Genomic DNA, 14,920 nt, shown 5'->3' with positions numbered 1-14,920 from the left:
ATGAAAAACTGAAACCGGCAATGCAAATTATAACTCTTCCTGACATCTATTGGTGTATATCGTAGTTAATGATTCAAATTGGTATTTGTGTGGAGACATTTAAAACGGTCTTCTATTAGTGATAAAATTTGTGTCTTTTTAAGAATACCGAGCGTAGCTCGGTCATCCAGATATTATTATTAATTTGTCCAGTTTTTTACATTCCATAGCACTCTAGTTATAAAAGTTAATTTTTAAATTTTATTACTATAGCTATGGAATGTAAAAACTGGACAAATTGATAATTTGAATTGTTATGTGTTCAAATAATTCAATAAACTTTGAAAAAATTATTTTGAAAAAAGAGCAAAAGAATGAAAAAATTAAAAATGCTAATTTTGTCTTGCAAATGGGTAAATGAGTAAAAAAAATATTCAAGCATCTTTATCTAATAATTTTGATAGCCATCTCTGAGGCTAGACAAAATATTAAGAACCGGTCCTATTTGTGAATTTGTAGTAGGCTGAGTTTAAAGTTCAGATTTCGGTTGAGTATCATTCATCTTAAATGCAGCACACTGTATATCTATTCAAAAAAAATAATCTAATGGCGCGAAATCGCATGAGCTAGCCAGTAAATAGGTTCTTTTTGTGAAGTTAATTGTTCGTCAAAATGTTTAGTAACTTAGATGCTTAAATGCGCCAAAAGAAATAATCTCGTAATCATTTTCAAACATTGATGCCATAAAATTATCTGTTCAATACAGCTAATTTCTTTGAGCGATAGACTTTGGCTCGGCTTCAAAGTGATAACAATTTTTTTTATATCAACGATATTTGAGTTATTTTTACTGTATTAAAAATAAAATTTAAAATAACTACTTGTTGCAGATTGAATGATAATAAATTCTAAAAATAGTATAGGATCTGTATCATTCATATCATTTAGTTACTTAGTCGGAGTCGAAGAAAAACAAGCTAGTGATCAAGAAAATGTAACATTTATCAACAAATCAACATCAACATCACCAGCTCATCAATGTTATAATAAGATTTTATCACATATAGCTTATACAAATCTTGTTCATACTGTTACCGGAGATAGAATTCATAAGGTTTGTTTTATTTTATTTTAGTGATCAGCTTCTTTACCGTTTTTATGTATAGATAGAATATTTGTTGTAACAAGCTTTTGATACATTCCATATACAGGTGGTCCAATGAAATTACCTTTAGAAGGCCTCCAAATTTCCTCGATCCTAGCACCCCTAAAATCTACACTAAAACGAGTCAGTTAAAAAAAATTTTAATAAAAAATACTTTTTAAGGGAAAAGCTTTTATTGTACTAAAAAGTAGAAAATAATTTTATCTATGAGTCAGTCATATTCGACTATTAGTAAAAGCTTGAGGCGGTTAATTTAAAATATCAAAAATTACTTACTAATTACTTTTCGATTCATCCTTGATATTAAGCGCCTCAAGCTTTTACAAATAGTGAGGTATGAGTGACTTATTGATAAGATTATTTTCTACTTTTTAGAACAATAAAAGGTTTTTCCTTAAAAAGTATTTTTATTATTCCAGCTGCTTTGTGAGCCATCCTCCCCATATTTGAAGTTCACCTCGACAGCTTCTTCTATGCAACATAACTTGCAATGTTACTTAGTTAGTTTGTTCAAATCAAATCTTCTGAATTATAACCACTAATCCTTTTTTTTTTTGGTAAACATAACCTATCTGTATCTCATAGTGAAAGCGTTAGAAAAGTAAATTTTTCCCATCGCTTCCATCATATTTAATATAAAGGTTTTTTAATCGAATATTTAAACGAAATTAAACACATTAAAATAATAAAATTGGTACGATATTGGGTTTATTGGAAAACTATTCTTATACCATTTGTGTTAAAATATGACTGATTGGGCGTAAGGCGAAGTGTCTGACTACAATGAAGCGTTAAGTGTCCATGATGCGAAAATTACACACTACACACTTGAAATGTGTCGAATATGACTTTGGCTGACCGGTTATAAAAAGGTCGACTAGTCGACCAAGCCGATCACGGTTTCGGGAGTATTTGGTAATTTCCGTGGCGCTTCGTATACAGCTTATTCGCACGCGAGTAGCAATTGAGTTTTGTTTACTTGGTATTGTCCCTATATTTTTGCAGCGTTGTTTTAATTATTATCGCATTTATTGCCAATTCTATTCATACAATTGTCATCATTGTACGTGGGTAAGTATAGAGAACTCACCCTACGCTCTACTTTTATGAAATGTGTCTGGTGAACTGCTCTACATTCATGAAATTTGCATTTTATTGTGATATTAGAAAAATTGAGGAAGTACACGTTTATATTACAAATATATAAAAAAAAAAAAGATGAAAAACTAGACAATATTTATTAAAAGAAGTCTATGACAATAGACAGATCATACACATTGCTCGGAGCTATTATTCGTGAATAACTAGTTTGAAATTGTTACTTCTTATGATATGTGTATGATTAAGTAGAAATAGTAGTTACTCGTTATTGTTTAATAACAAATACAAAGAATATTCTACACAAAGAGTGTACAGAGACGGAATAGGTGAAAATAGAGCTTATTTATTAAAAAATGACACATTCAGAATAATTATTAATTATAAAGAAAATCATTACGGCCACATGCGGCTCAATATGCTCAACCATGCGGCTACCGGTGTCTAAATATAGTTGATACAGAAACGAATTCGTATCATTAAAATTATTTCATGAAGCGATAGGGTATTTTTTAGATTATAGAGATTAAAAAATGAATTATGAAATTTGATAAAATTTATGTAGAAATATACTTAGATATTCTGATTTTGAGTCATAAAAGCACATAATTTTTTTATTATATTAAAATTAAAAGTGGTAACTTTTATACTGTATATCATGTGACCTAAAACACGAGCGAGCCCTGATGTGATGTCATATAGGCAAAAACTGTCAGTTAAGTGTAAATAGCTGGGTACATGTCTGCCAAATTTAACTGTGTTCTTTCAACAGTGCATTTCACTTGTATCTATTTAGAAGATTTTTTGACAGGATAAAAAAAAAGTAAAATTACTAATGTCAATACCTAAAACATGAAAATGTTTTTGTTTACAAAAAATTAATACGCTTTCATTACATTACCTAGTGTGTAGTAAAAAAAGCAATGATTGTGATTCATTTTTGAAACGAATAGAAGTGGATTATAGAACGAGTTCCGCTATGGGGAGAATTACTGCTTAGAAATGTTTTGAAGTAATGACTGTTGATTTTACCAATATTACATCACGAAAATGAATGATAGCGTTTTTGACAGAAGAATTCTTCTTTTAAAAGAAGTTTAAAATTTATTTTAATTTTATGGTCAGGAAGCATGTTAATTTTGCCAGAATATAATTTTTTGTGGCTTTTTATTAGGAAAATTAACTTTTTGAAGTACTTTTTCAAACATAGTAGAATACCCTATTGTAGCTTATTGTCATAATGTGTAGGTTAGTCAAATTCTAATCAAGATATTAAAATTTGAATCGTTGAACAGTGAATTTTGTTCAGAGAAACTAAATTTCCACAAGAATTCTTTAAAAATGAGTCTATTTAAAATTGTTTTAAAAAAACAATGAAACCTACGCATAGTCCTAAGCCCATTTCAAACAAAAACTCAGTTTTAAATTCTTTCAAGTTTTCCTGAAATTTGTCATCACCTTAGATCCGAATGAAAGTATAGAAATGAAATTAATTTACTTTAAATTACGAAAACCTGCCTTTTATTCCTGTTTTCTTTATCTTCAAATTTATTTCCTTTAAAATAATTTACTTACCATGATCAGATTTTTATTTTAACTTCTTATCTCGAAAATCAAGCTTCTTAGTACAAACACTTCTAAAAATAATAAATCGATGTCTCCTACAACCTCAAGACAAGTAAGTTTGTCAAAATATATTTAATGATATACAATATATATTTAGAATAGATGTTTTAATGACGAACGTACCTACGCATTTCAAGATTTCCTTACGCCCACCTAAGGCAAAGAGCCTCAAAAATGAAAAGAGAGTAGACAGCAAGTTATGGAATTCAAAACTTTTGAATTTCAAACCTTTCTTTTTTATCACCCGAACTTGTAAAAATGTTTTTGGGGGAAAATTTTCAAATTCTTTGCGAGTAAAGATTTTGTGTAATATTCTAAAAATAATCTTCTATGGCATATTCTCGAATTTCTATATAAATATAATATCGGTATATATGTGTAGGCGAATATCTAAGTTAATAAAGTACTCGCCTTATGTTCTAGAAAACGTCACTTTTAACTTTCTTTCAATGTCAGTCCAATCTCCGCTCATAAAATTTTATTAATTTTCATAAAATGAATATTTCATTTTTATTACTTTATCATAATGATATATATATTTTATAGTACAATAAACAAGCCTAGAATTTTTTGATTCCTGCGAAAAAATTGTCTGCTAGGTGTATCGACTTATTATATCGGCTTCAGATTATCGTTAAAAAAAAAATCAGATAGATTAAATTAGCTTTTAAAAGATTTTAAAAAGGTCAAAATGCTAAAGTAATCCGAAATTTAAGATACTTTTATGAAAAAACTCCTTTAAGCCCCCGCCCCCTTTCGAGGGTCTGAAAGACTCTCAAAATGAAGAAAGACCATTTTTTGCAACTTTTGTTAAAGTTATTTTATGACTGGTTCATTACAAAACGAGCTGTTTATTGGCTATTATAGATTAAAATGACCCTTTCTGTATATAGCAGAGCGGCTATTTTCAAGATAGAGGGGAAGGGGGAAGTAGAATGAATAACAATTGAGAAAAATTTCTGCCCCTTACCAAATAAGCTCCCTAATGTTTGCACAATCGTTACATACTGTTGCCAGACATTTCTCCCCTCTTCCTCCTCTCAAACGCCCAAAAAAGTGTAACAGGGTTAGATTGATATTAGTCGGGAAGAGAAAGGGGGATATATATTTGGCAAGGAGCAGAAACTTTTTCAATTTTTACTCATTTTATTTGCCCCTTCCCCTTTATCTGGCCGCTCTGCTATATGAGTATACTAGCTGTGAACTACCCGCTTTGCTGGGCAACATCCCCACTTGCACCCCTCCCTCCACATTTCCTTGCGTGGGATAACAGTTTTGTAATGTACACGTCATGCTCTTTTATTTGATACCCCACTTAGGTATATTTGTATATATTCGATAATTCCTTCCCACTTTCTCGCTACACCTTTCTACCCTCCGAAGGTTAAAAGTAGATAAAAACAATAGATCTTTGAAGCTGGTTGTATATCATGTCAATATTTTAGCTTAATCGATGCACAACTCTTTTAGTTTTTGAAGCATATCCCTTTCAACCCCTATTTCAACCCCTTACTCTACTATAATATGTATGTATTATACATAAAAACCTTCCTCTTGAATCACTCTATCTATTAAAAAAAACCGCATCAAAATCCGTTGCGTAGTTTCAAAGATTTAAGCGTACATAGGGACATAGGGGCAGAAAAAGCGACTTTATTTTATAATATGTAGTGATGTCCTATGGGAGATAGAGAGAAAATCCCACATACTGGTTGTGGCTAATTCAAGTTTAATTTAAATATTCAATAATATACATATGTCTGATTTGATTCTCTAATTTAATAGTTACTAAAAGCTTATTATTACTATAAAACTTTTTAATGTAAATATGAAAACAACAACCTATTTACAAAAGGTCTATAAATTCTAAGTTTTCAAATTGAAATTATACCTACCTATTTGCTTTATATTATTCTAGATTTATAGTCTACAACTTTGCTTTTGCTACATATTTCCATTTTACTAATACTTACCATTTTTAATTTAAATATATATACTGTATTATAGTGTATACACAGGTTGTATGATGATTTCTATTAAGCGGATTGTTTTTCTTTTTATCTTTTTATTCCACAAAATATAATGTGAGCATATTGTTTTGAAAAAAGACAAAAATAAATACTATTGCGACATAGATTTTATTCTGTTTTGTTAATCAATTTCTAGGAATGTTTTGTTCCATGGTGTATGCCCATAAGTGATGTGACGAACGCGTGGTCGTTTGTTATTATAGTCACAACGTGGACTACAATTAACATTTTGTAGTCACAAATCCGTTAGTCAAAAAAGCGAACCAAAGCAAAAATAATTAATTGCATGTACAATGAGAGACAGAAATAAACAGTCAGTTTCAAGAGGGAGAGTTCTTGAAGGAAGCCTGGTTATAGCATGTACGCCCCCACTGTTTGGTGATTTCAATAATAAGATGAAATGATTCAGCGCATCAAAAGACGCTAGAAACATAATAAAAAAGAATGAATCTTAAAACTGACCAGAAATGTAATAGATCAACAAAAAATTGGCATAAACTGCGTTACTTTTATATCGCTATGCCGTGACGAAAATTAAAGTCACTAAATCTGCGCGTTTTGCTGTTTTTTGTTCGATATTGCGTCTCAGCAAACTTCATTAAGGAAGAAGTAATTGCGAATTCCAATACTCACGAAGTCAAAAGTCTATGACCTCATTAAGCATTTCTTTAGAAAAAATGGTTCGTTGATCTTGATACATAAAGGTACGCTTCCCTACCATTGGTCAATAAAAAAATATAAAAAGGATAATTTAGGGTCTTGGAGAGAAATTGGAAGCGTTTCTAGATAGAATAAATGGGAAAAAAACCTAGGTTAGAAAACAAAAATTAACTATGAATTTTGTTATATCGTTAAAGATTGGTGACGATTCGTACCACTGTAATAAGTATTTTCACAAAATCATTACTAAGACCAAAAATAAATAAACATAGATTTTGTAGGTTAATTCTTTAGATAATCTGTGAATATTGCAGGTAATTCAGAAAATTATATTGTATTATATATACGTTATACAGAATGTTCCATTTATATCTAGGCATATAAATATCATAATGACAGAGTACATGCGTTATGAAATGCATCTAAGTAAGAGGTATTATAGGTGTTATATGAATTTGCAAAAGTGACTTGTATTGTATCGTAGCTTATCTGTTGTAGTTCATCTATTCAACTAAGAAACTCCCACTCTCCAAGCGTCTTACAACTATCTCAACGCATATGGAAGCTTCAACACATGTATATACCTCCCAGTTAGATGCATTGCTTAACGCATGTATTCTGTCATACTCGTGATATTTGTATGCCTAGATGTAAATCGAACATTCTGTACAAAAGATTCGCCAACTATCATTATATTTAAATATTGGGTAACAAAACCAGATGTTCACACTTGCATTTATTTAATTAACATAAAATGTTCTCACCAACAAAGATATTAAAATATATAATATTAGCTAATGCTTACAATTACCGATGTGTAGTAGCTAACTCTTTCCATGCCCGTATCTATACAAACAATTTAAATAATGGTACCTAAATTGTAAATAATCTTGCAACTAATTTTTCTTATGTATACTTTAATTTATCATACGAAATAAAAAATTGTGGAAGCGATGGGAAAAAATATATTAAAGTGGGAAATATAGAAGGAAGGATGCTCAATATCCGTTATAAACCAAAAGATAAACCTACTATCAGACTTCCTTACGGCAGCTCAGATAGAGATTTATTTCATATTTACGTAATTCCAAAATTAAACCTTTTGTAAATCGAATGCAAAAGTTGTATATTTGTTGTAGTAGACAAAAAGTGGTGTGATGAAGGTGATTTGTACCCGTAGCAGATAGGAAAAAGAGAGTGCAATAATTCTCAATAGATTTACAATAATTGAAAACGTGCAAACCATCTGAAACCTTTCGCCAATTTGGGTTATAATCTTAAAATGAATTGCGAAAATTTTAGAAAATAAGGATCATTGGGGTTTCTGAAAGTTGGATACGATTTGAACAAAGCTCAAAATTTTGAGACCAGCTCTTGGGGTATAAAAAAGAGAAAATATGAAAACACAGATCGCTCAGAAGAAACAGAAGATCGCTCCTCGCATTGTTATAATAAATTTAATAAAAGGTTATTCATGAAATATACTAATAACGATATTTCATGCAAAACATAGAGAGCCATTTGGCCCTCGATATTAAAAAACTGAGACAAATTCGGATTAAGAAGCTGAACTAATCTTAAAATATTTCCATGAGTAAGTACCTACACTTCCAAAAATTGGCCGACTGAAGTTAAAGTTTATAGATACAATCACAGTAGAAACCTAGAGGAAACTAAATGGTTGCTTAGGTGAAATATTTGGAATTCTTCCAACTGAACCAATTGACCACTTAAACTAACATTAATACCAAATATTTTATTGTGCTCTATTTTTAATATGTTTTAATGAAGCTGCTGAAAAGTTTCAACAGAATAATTTAATCGATTTCTCTGTTACATACGACATTTACTATTATGTCGTGTTATAATTAGCATATGTGCTACTAATAAGTTTTTATTAACTATCTTAGATCGTAAAACAAGAAAATATGCTTAGAAATAGAATGAAGTAGGAAAATAATAAAATATAATTAAGTATGTTAATTATGTAAACAAATAATTTAGTAACCGTCAGTTTATCATAATTCTAGTAAGATTCTAAACTGACGATAGGCAGTGAATGGTAAATGACGCTGACAAGTTTTTTTAAATGTCCCCTCATGTTTATGTTTATTGATAGATTTTCAAGAATTATTTGGTAGATCGCACATTGGTTCGTCAGTAAAAAGTAGACCTTGAGTTTGATCAACTTTGCCACCCCTGAGACCAACCACTGCCTAGTTTTCCAATCCGTTTTGATATTTATTTCAATTAAAATAATTTGTTCTTATTGACTGTGAAAAAAGAGACCGAAAAAAGGGACCGTCTTCCCTCTTTGTCTCGCAACCTGGCAAAGCGCTAATATTAATATTTTGAATTATTGTGTAAACATTAGCATGGCTGTGTATTTCATAGAGGTAATATAAGACAGACGAAGACAGCTATACGCGTACTTTATTTAGGTCTCTCTCTATAACGATCAACCGTTTGGATGATCACATTACGCATCTATGATAATATATTTTTACTATATTTATTTTAAACTAACGGCTTTAAAATTTTTTTTATTTATACTTTGTATCAAGTAGCTATTAAAAAAGTGATTAAAATACGACCACGCTGAAACTATGATAATATTCTACTACACTTAATGTGTAAAGAAGCAATACCAATTGAATTAGTTCAACTTCCATACAAGCAAGCAAGAAATTTAAAAGTGTAACAAGTGAAAACAAACAATTGACTGAATTAGTTGTTGAAATACCATGCATAGTCAGTGTTGATTTCTTTATCACATAACACATACATACATGTGACACATACATAACTGATATTCAAGTATGGTAAAATTTCCGCCTAATTGGCGCCCTCACGGGTAAACAGTGATGTTTACGAAAAAATGTTTCAAGCATTTTTTACATTTAAACTTGTGTTCTATCTCTAACGGTTTACAAGATGGATCCTACGGACCCAAGACCCAATTGACCTATGATGCTCATTTACGAACTCGACCTCACTTTTTACGTCCTGAGTACGCTGTAAAAATTTCAGCTCGATATCTTTTTTCGTTTTTGAGTTATCGTGTCCACAGGCGGATGGACGGACGGACAACCGGAAATGGACTAATTAGGTGATTCTATGAACACCTATAGCAAAATTTTGTGCGTGACATCAATATTTTTAAGCGTTACAAACTTGGGACTAAACTTAGTATACCTTGCATATTACATATATGCATGGTATAATAAACTTAGTATACCTTGCATATTACATGTATGCATGGTATAAAAATATAAATCGTTAATGATTATTCAGGTTTAAAAAATTCAAAAATCGTCTATATTGTTCCTAAATCAAACGCTTCATTCATTTCTTAATTGCTTGTCCTATATTTGTAGTTTGCTTGCCCTAATGTTCCTTGATTTATAAACTGGAAATTAGGTAACGTAATAACAGATTTAATACCGAAAATTCGAAAATTCTTATTATTCTTGATAATGATGTAAGAGGTAAAAGGATAATTCTTTGCGCATATTAATTCCAACTACGAAATTATTTACATTTCAAAATATCAAGAACATCCATAGGCCAAAAGTTTTACATCTCAAAAATAAATATTTTTCCATAGACACTACATATATTTGAGAGTGATTACTTTTTTTTTGTTACAGCTCAGCTATACGGGACAAGATTGTCACCACATTCCAGACGCATTAGGCAAATTATATGGACAAAAAGTACAAATTTTGGACTTGAGTTTTAATTCATTATACAATTTGAAAGGTTTAAATGGATTTCAAACATTACAAGAATTAATATTAGATAATAACGAATTAAATGATAATATACAATTTCCACTTTTACCCTATTTACATACATTATCCTTAAATAAAAATAATGTGAGTATCCAATTTTTATTCTCAACTATAATTATTAATGATAATATATAGAGATAATTGCTTTTATTTTAATTAATTAGCCTTTTTATTTTAATTATAGATAACGAATCTAGAACAATTAATTGAACAAATATATGAAAAATTACCACAGCTAACATACTTAAGTTTATTAGGTAATAAAGCATGCCCTGATCAGCTAACTGATATTGAAAAAGATGAAAATGATTACCAACGATATCGGTAAGAAACCTATTGATAAATAAAATTTACAAAATTTAACAAACTCCCGACAAATTTTTCGGCTACGAACCCTAAACTCGCATTTGAAAAATATCTAAGAACACTCTCCATTAAATTGCCTTTTTTCTTAAACCCTTTTTCAAACTGAGCCAATTTGGAAGATCATCGCCAATTTTTAGTTTTTTCGGGTACAGATCCCTACATTCGCACTTGAAACATACCTAAGAACACTCTCCATTAAATTACCGAAAGAAACCTAAAATTTTGTAGGTACAATTTTTAGATTTTCCCTCGATATCTTAATCGACGTGTTTTCATTCAAAACAATAATCATTTCAGGTCAAGAGTTATTAACGGTGGATACTTTTTAAATGAACACACTGTATAAACTTGTTGAGTTGGTTTGTATACGCTTCAAAAACTCAAAAAGTTCTTCATCGATTATGTACAAATTTTCAAATTTTGGCACAATATACAACCCGCTTCAACGATTGTTTTTACCAAATAAAGAGTGGTAGTTGGAATGAACGTATACAGTGTGTTCATTTCAAAAGTATCCAGCCTTAATAATTCTTGACCTGAAGTGATTATTGTATTGAGTGAAAACACGTCGATTTAGATATTGAAGTAGAAGTTCAAAAATGGTACCTAGAGAATTTTATATTTCATCCCTTCGCCCCTAAACAACCCAACTTTGAAATTTCAAATGACACTCCCTACCTCGATAAATATCATTTGAAAGGGCATAAAATTCTCTACCCAACCATAATAAAAAATGATAAATGGACAAGGTGTCTATGATTAAAAAACCACTCCTTTAGACGTAAAATTTACAAAACTATTAAATGTAATTTAATTTTCTCACAGATATTACGTCTTATATAAATTACCAAAATTAAAATTTTTGGATTCAACAAAAGTCACGGAAGAAGAACGATTGGAAGCATTGCGACGTGGTAAATTTATGAAAGTTGTGCGACCCACAGATAATAATTTAAAATTAAATAAAAGGGATAATGACTTAGAGGCAATCGAAAAAAATTATACGCCATTATCTGCAACAAATCCAAGATCTTCAGATGAACACAGAGGTATGTTTTTACTTAATTTTAAGATTCTGTAACCAATAAACAAAACACAGTATCTCATGCATCAGCCATCTGAAAATCAGCCATAGTTTCTGGTTTGGAAATTTAATAGGCTGATTGACGCAAAAAAAAAAGGTTTTTGGGCATAAAACTGAAACATTAAAATTTTTTGTGCATCGCATTGTTTGGTTCATTGTCGGGTTGATTTTTAATAAGCAATTATCACATATAAGCTTTTAATGCGGTTAATTTCACATTCCCCCAAAACTTCCTACTTATATTTTTAAACCGATTATATACCTAGTATTGATTAGTGACAGGCATAGTTAAAAACTTTGAGAACTATCTCGAGTAATATTTATTCACTTGTGGGTAAAAGTAACATGGACATTTTTATTCCATGCTTTAAGACGAACAGAGTATATGAAAATAAACATTTTTATCTCTCAATTTTATGGATAACGTATCTCTCAGTTTTATGGACGGTCATTGTAAAATTATTAAAGACTAGGTTTATACCCGCCCGCTTTTCTGAGTAAATTCCATTTTAAAAGTAAAGACCACCGCGTTACAGACTTTACCTTCCTTGCTCTTACTTATCCTCCTTTCATAACATTCGAAAAACTTTTTATTACGAACCCAAACTACTCGGCCTTTGCTTTTAAAATAGAAACTACTAGTATCTTTATAAATTGTAACCTATGTTTTATTCTGATGTATGAGCTCCTATTGTAATGTTTCATTCAAATTGATTCTGTAATTTTTGCGCGAAAGCGTAACAAATAAACAAACAAACGCACTTTCACATTTATAATATATAGGGATTGTTTTTGTAGGCGCATACTCTTGAGAGTATAGCTCAAACAAAAATCCAACGATGTAAACCTAGGATTTTCTCCGCGAATGCAGAAATTTGAAAATGCAATGCAATTGGAGAAGATTTTCTTCGAAATTGGAAAATCAGCAATACTTTTCAACTCCTGAACACTTACTCTGCGTCATGAATCTTTTAAATGTATTTGTTATTGCAGATTAACATTTGATGCCCCAACCACATGCTTGTCTTTAATCTTCTTATTACTGAATAAATTCTGGAAAACAATTTAAGCATGATTTTATTAACTCGCTTTTGTATGTCCGGGTGGAATTTTTAATTGATTTTAAACTAACTTTCCGATGAGCTAAGGACTTGAAATTTTGACCATAGCTCAGAAGTGGATGACAATGCATTAAAAGGGAGAAAGAAGAAAAACAAAAAGGAGAGAAATATGAAGAAAACGTTCTTTAGGGTTCGGATGGAATTTTGTAATTGATTTAAATAAACTTTCCGATTTACATAACCCTAAAAAGTAGAAACAAATTGATATATATACTATGTTTTTATAACGGACTAAAAAGTATAAAATAATAAACAGATATTAAAATACTTCTAAAATTGGAAATGAAAAACATGGGGCGCATGCAATACATAACTATAAAGAGTGTAGTGTCTGCTTCATGCGCCCCATGTATTTCGTTTCCAATCTTACGTGTTTTAATAGCTATTTTTTATTTTATACTATTTAGTCCGTTATTAACAATTGTTTTTGTTTTTATTTTTATTTTAAATATTATGTTTTTCTATCAATTTCTACAAACAAAAATTTTGTTTTAGGTGCTTATGGAAAGATGCGATATCGGTACTCAGGAAAACATTCAGAAGGAAATCGATTTATAAAAAATAATGATTTATAAAATTAATTGTTCCACTAATATTAACAAACATATTAATTTTAATTCTCAATTTGTAATAGTTAATTATTTTGTACCATAAATTTTTATTTTGCTACTAATAAAAAAAAAAAAAAATCAAAGTACTTTTTTAAAATTAAAATAGTTTTTAAAACTTTCCAAATTAATTTAATTATTGCAAAAAATTTTCCTATGCAAAATAATGATGTTCTAAATTCCTTAATTTTGTTTGTTTTATTATAATTAATTGTAGTTTTATTAGAATTTACTGCAGTTATTTAATGAATTTAATTGATGTCTAGTATCTTAAACCCCGAAATAAATAAATAGTTACAAAACAATTATAGTAGTCAAGTTTGTAAAAACATGCACTTATGCACGTGCACTATAAGTGACAACAGTCATACTAGTGTACATTATACTTAGACGTACTGTGCATACATATACACATCTGGATATTTATATATATATATATATATATTTTTTTTTTGTTATGGTTACAATACGGTAAAATCCTGATGTCGAATTGGCCATATTACTTCTAAAAATTTAACTAAGCTTGATACCATGACAAAATTTGAATGTGAAATTAAAATTGATTAAACCGAAGAAGTTATAAGCATTGCATTGCATTCAAAGATTTCCCATCTCCTTTTAGCAAAACAAAGTTTCTCTATGGCGATACCCACGCATGACGTCACTAGTGGATATCTTCCTCTTGGTTTAATTAGGAATTTTAAACGTTCATATCTTGCATACTAGTAAATTTCATTAAATAATATTTAATACTTTATTTCATTAAATATTAGTTATTGAGAGCCTTCCTAAAAACGGATTTTAAGATACACACGAAACTATGTCTTTTTGTATAATATATCGATCCGTTTTGAATAATTAAATACACTTAGATTAACACTATTTTAATTAAAGATAATTAAAAAAATACACATATACTAGGAATTGAACACGGATATCTTGGATTCATGCCAATCGCCTGTATCAAAGCTGGGCTATATACGCTCTAGGCATACCTATTGTGCAATTTATTTATCCAAACGAATTTTTATTTTTTTTATTTGCCAAAATTTATGTATTTATTTATTTACTGAACAAACAAAAATTGGCTTTTACATCCAATATATATTTCACAAACAGGTTGGATCGGTATTTCCATATTTTATTTAATCTTAATTTCCATATTATTCTAAAATTTAAAACCCATTGTAAAATTTCAGATTGTAAAGAACGAACTATAACATAACGATTTTCTGTCGTTAGTTTATAAATAAACACGGACGCTACCGTCCAATCACGTGCTTCGTGTTTGAGTCCATGTAGTTATAAATTGAAATGGATAGTTACAGTATTAAACAGTTAAATTAAATTAAAAGTTTTAAACAAAATAGTTATTTGGAGTAAGTATGC

The 14,920-nt window shown here is 29.8% G+C and overlaps 1 protein-coding gene across 2 annotated transcripts in view; it reads left to right on the top strand.

Moving 5' to 3' along the window:
* LOC123305193 (leucine-rich melanocyte differentiation-associated protein-like) overlaps positions 1-13,571 on the top strand; it is a 43,752-nt gene extending 30,181 nt beyond the window's left edge. The window contains exons 1-5 of one of the 2 annotated variants that reach the window (XM_044886835.1): positions 870-1,093; positions 10,209-10,436; positions 10,537-10,676; positions 11,544-11,767; positions 13,419-13,571. In XM_044886835.1, the coding sequence (XP_044742770.1) occupies positions 875-1,093; positions 10,209-10,436; positions 10,537-10,676; positions 11,544-11,767; positions 13,419-13,498 (891 nt within the window). In that variant the 5' untranslated portion in view covers positions 870-874 and the 3' untranslated portion in view covers positions 13,499-13,571. Of the gene's footprint in view, positions 1-869; positions 1,094-10,208; positions 10,437-10,536; positions 10,677-11,543; positions 11,768-13,418 lie in introns of those variants that run through there. The other variant, XM_044886836.1, reaches the window with a different exon arrangement.
* The last annotated feature ends 1,349 nt before the right edge of the window (positions 13,572-14,920 follow it).

This window comes from Chrysoperla carnea, chromosome 1 (assembly GCF_905475395.1).
Source record: "Chrysoperla carnea chromosome 1, inChrCarn1.1, whole genome shotgun sequence".
In the NCBI taxonomy this organism is placed as follows: domain Eukaryota; kingdom Metazoa; phylum Arthropoda; class Insecta; order Neuroptera; family Chrysopidae; genus Chrysoperla; species Chrysoperla carnea.
Note: the sequence above shows the minus strand (reverse complement) of the source record. Positions and strands in the feature narration are given on the sequence as shown.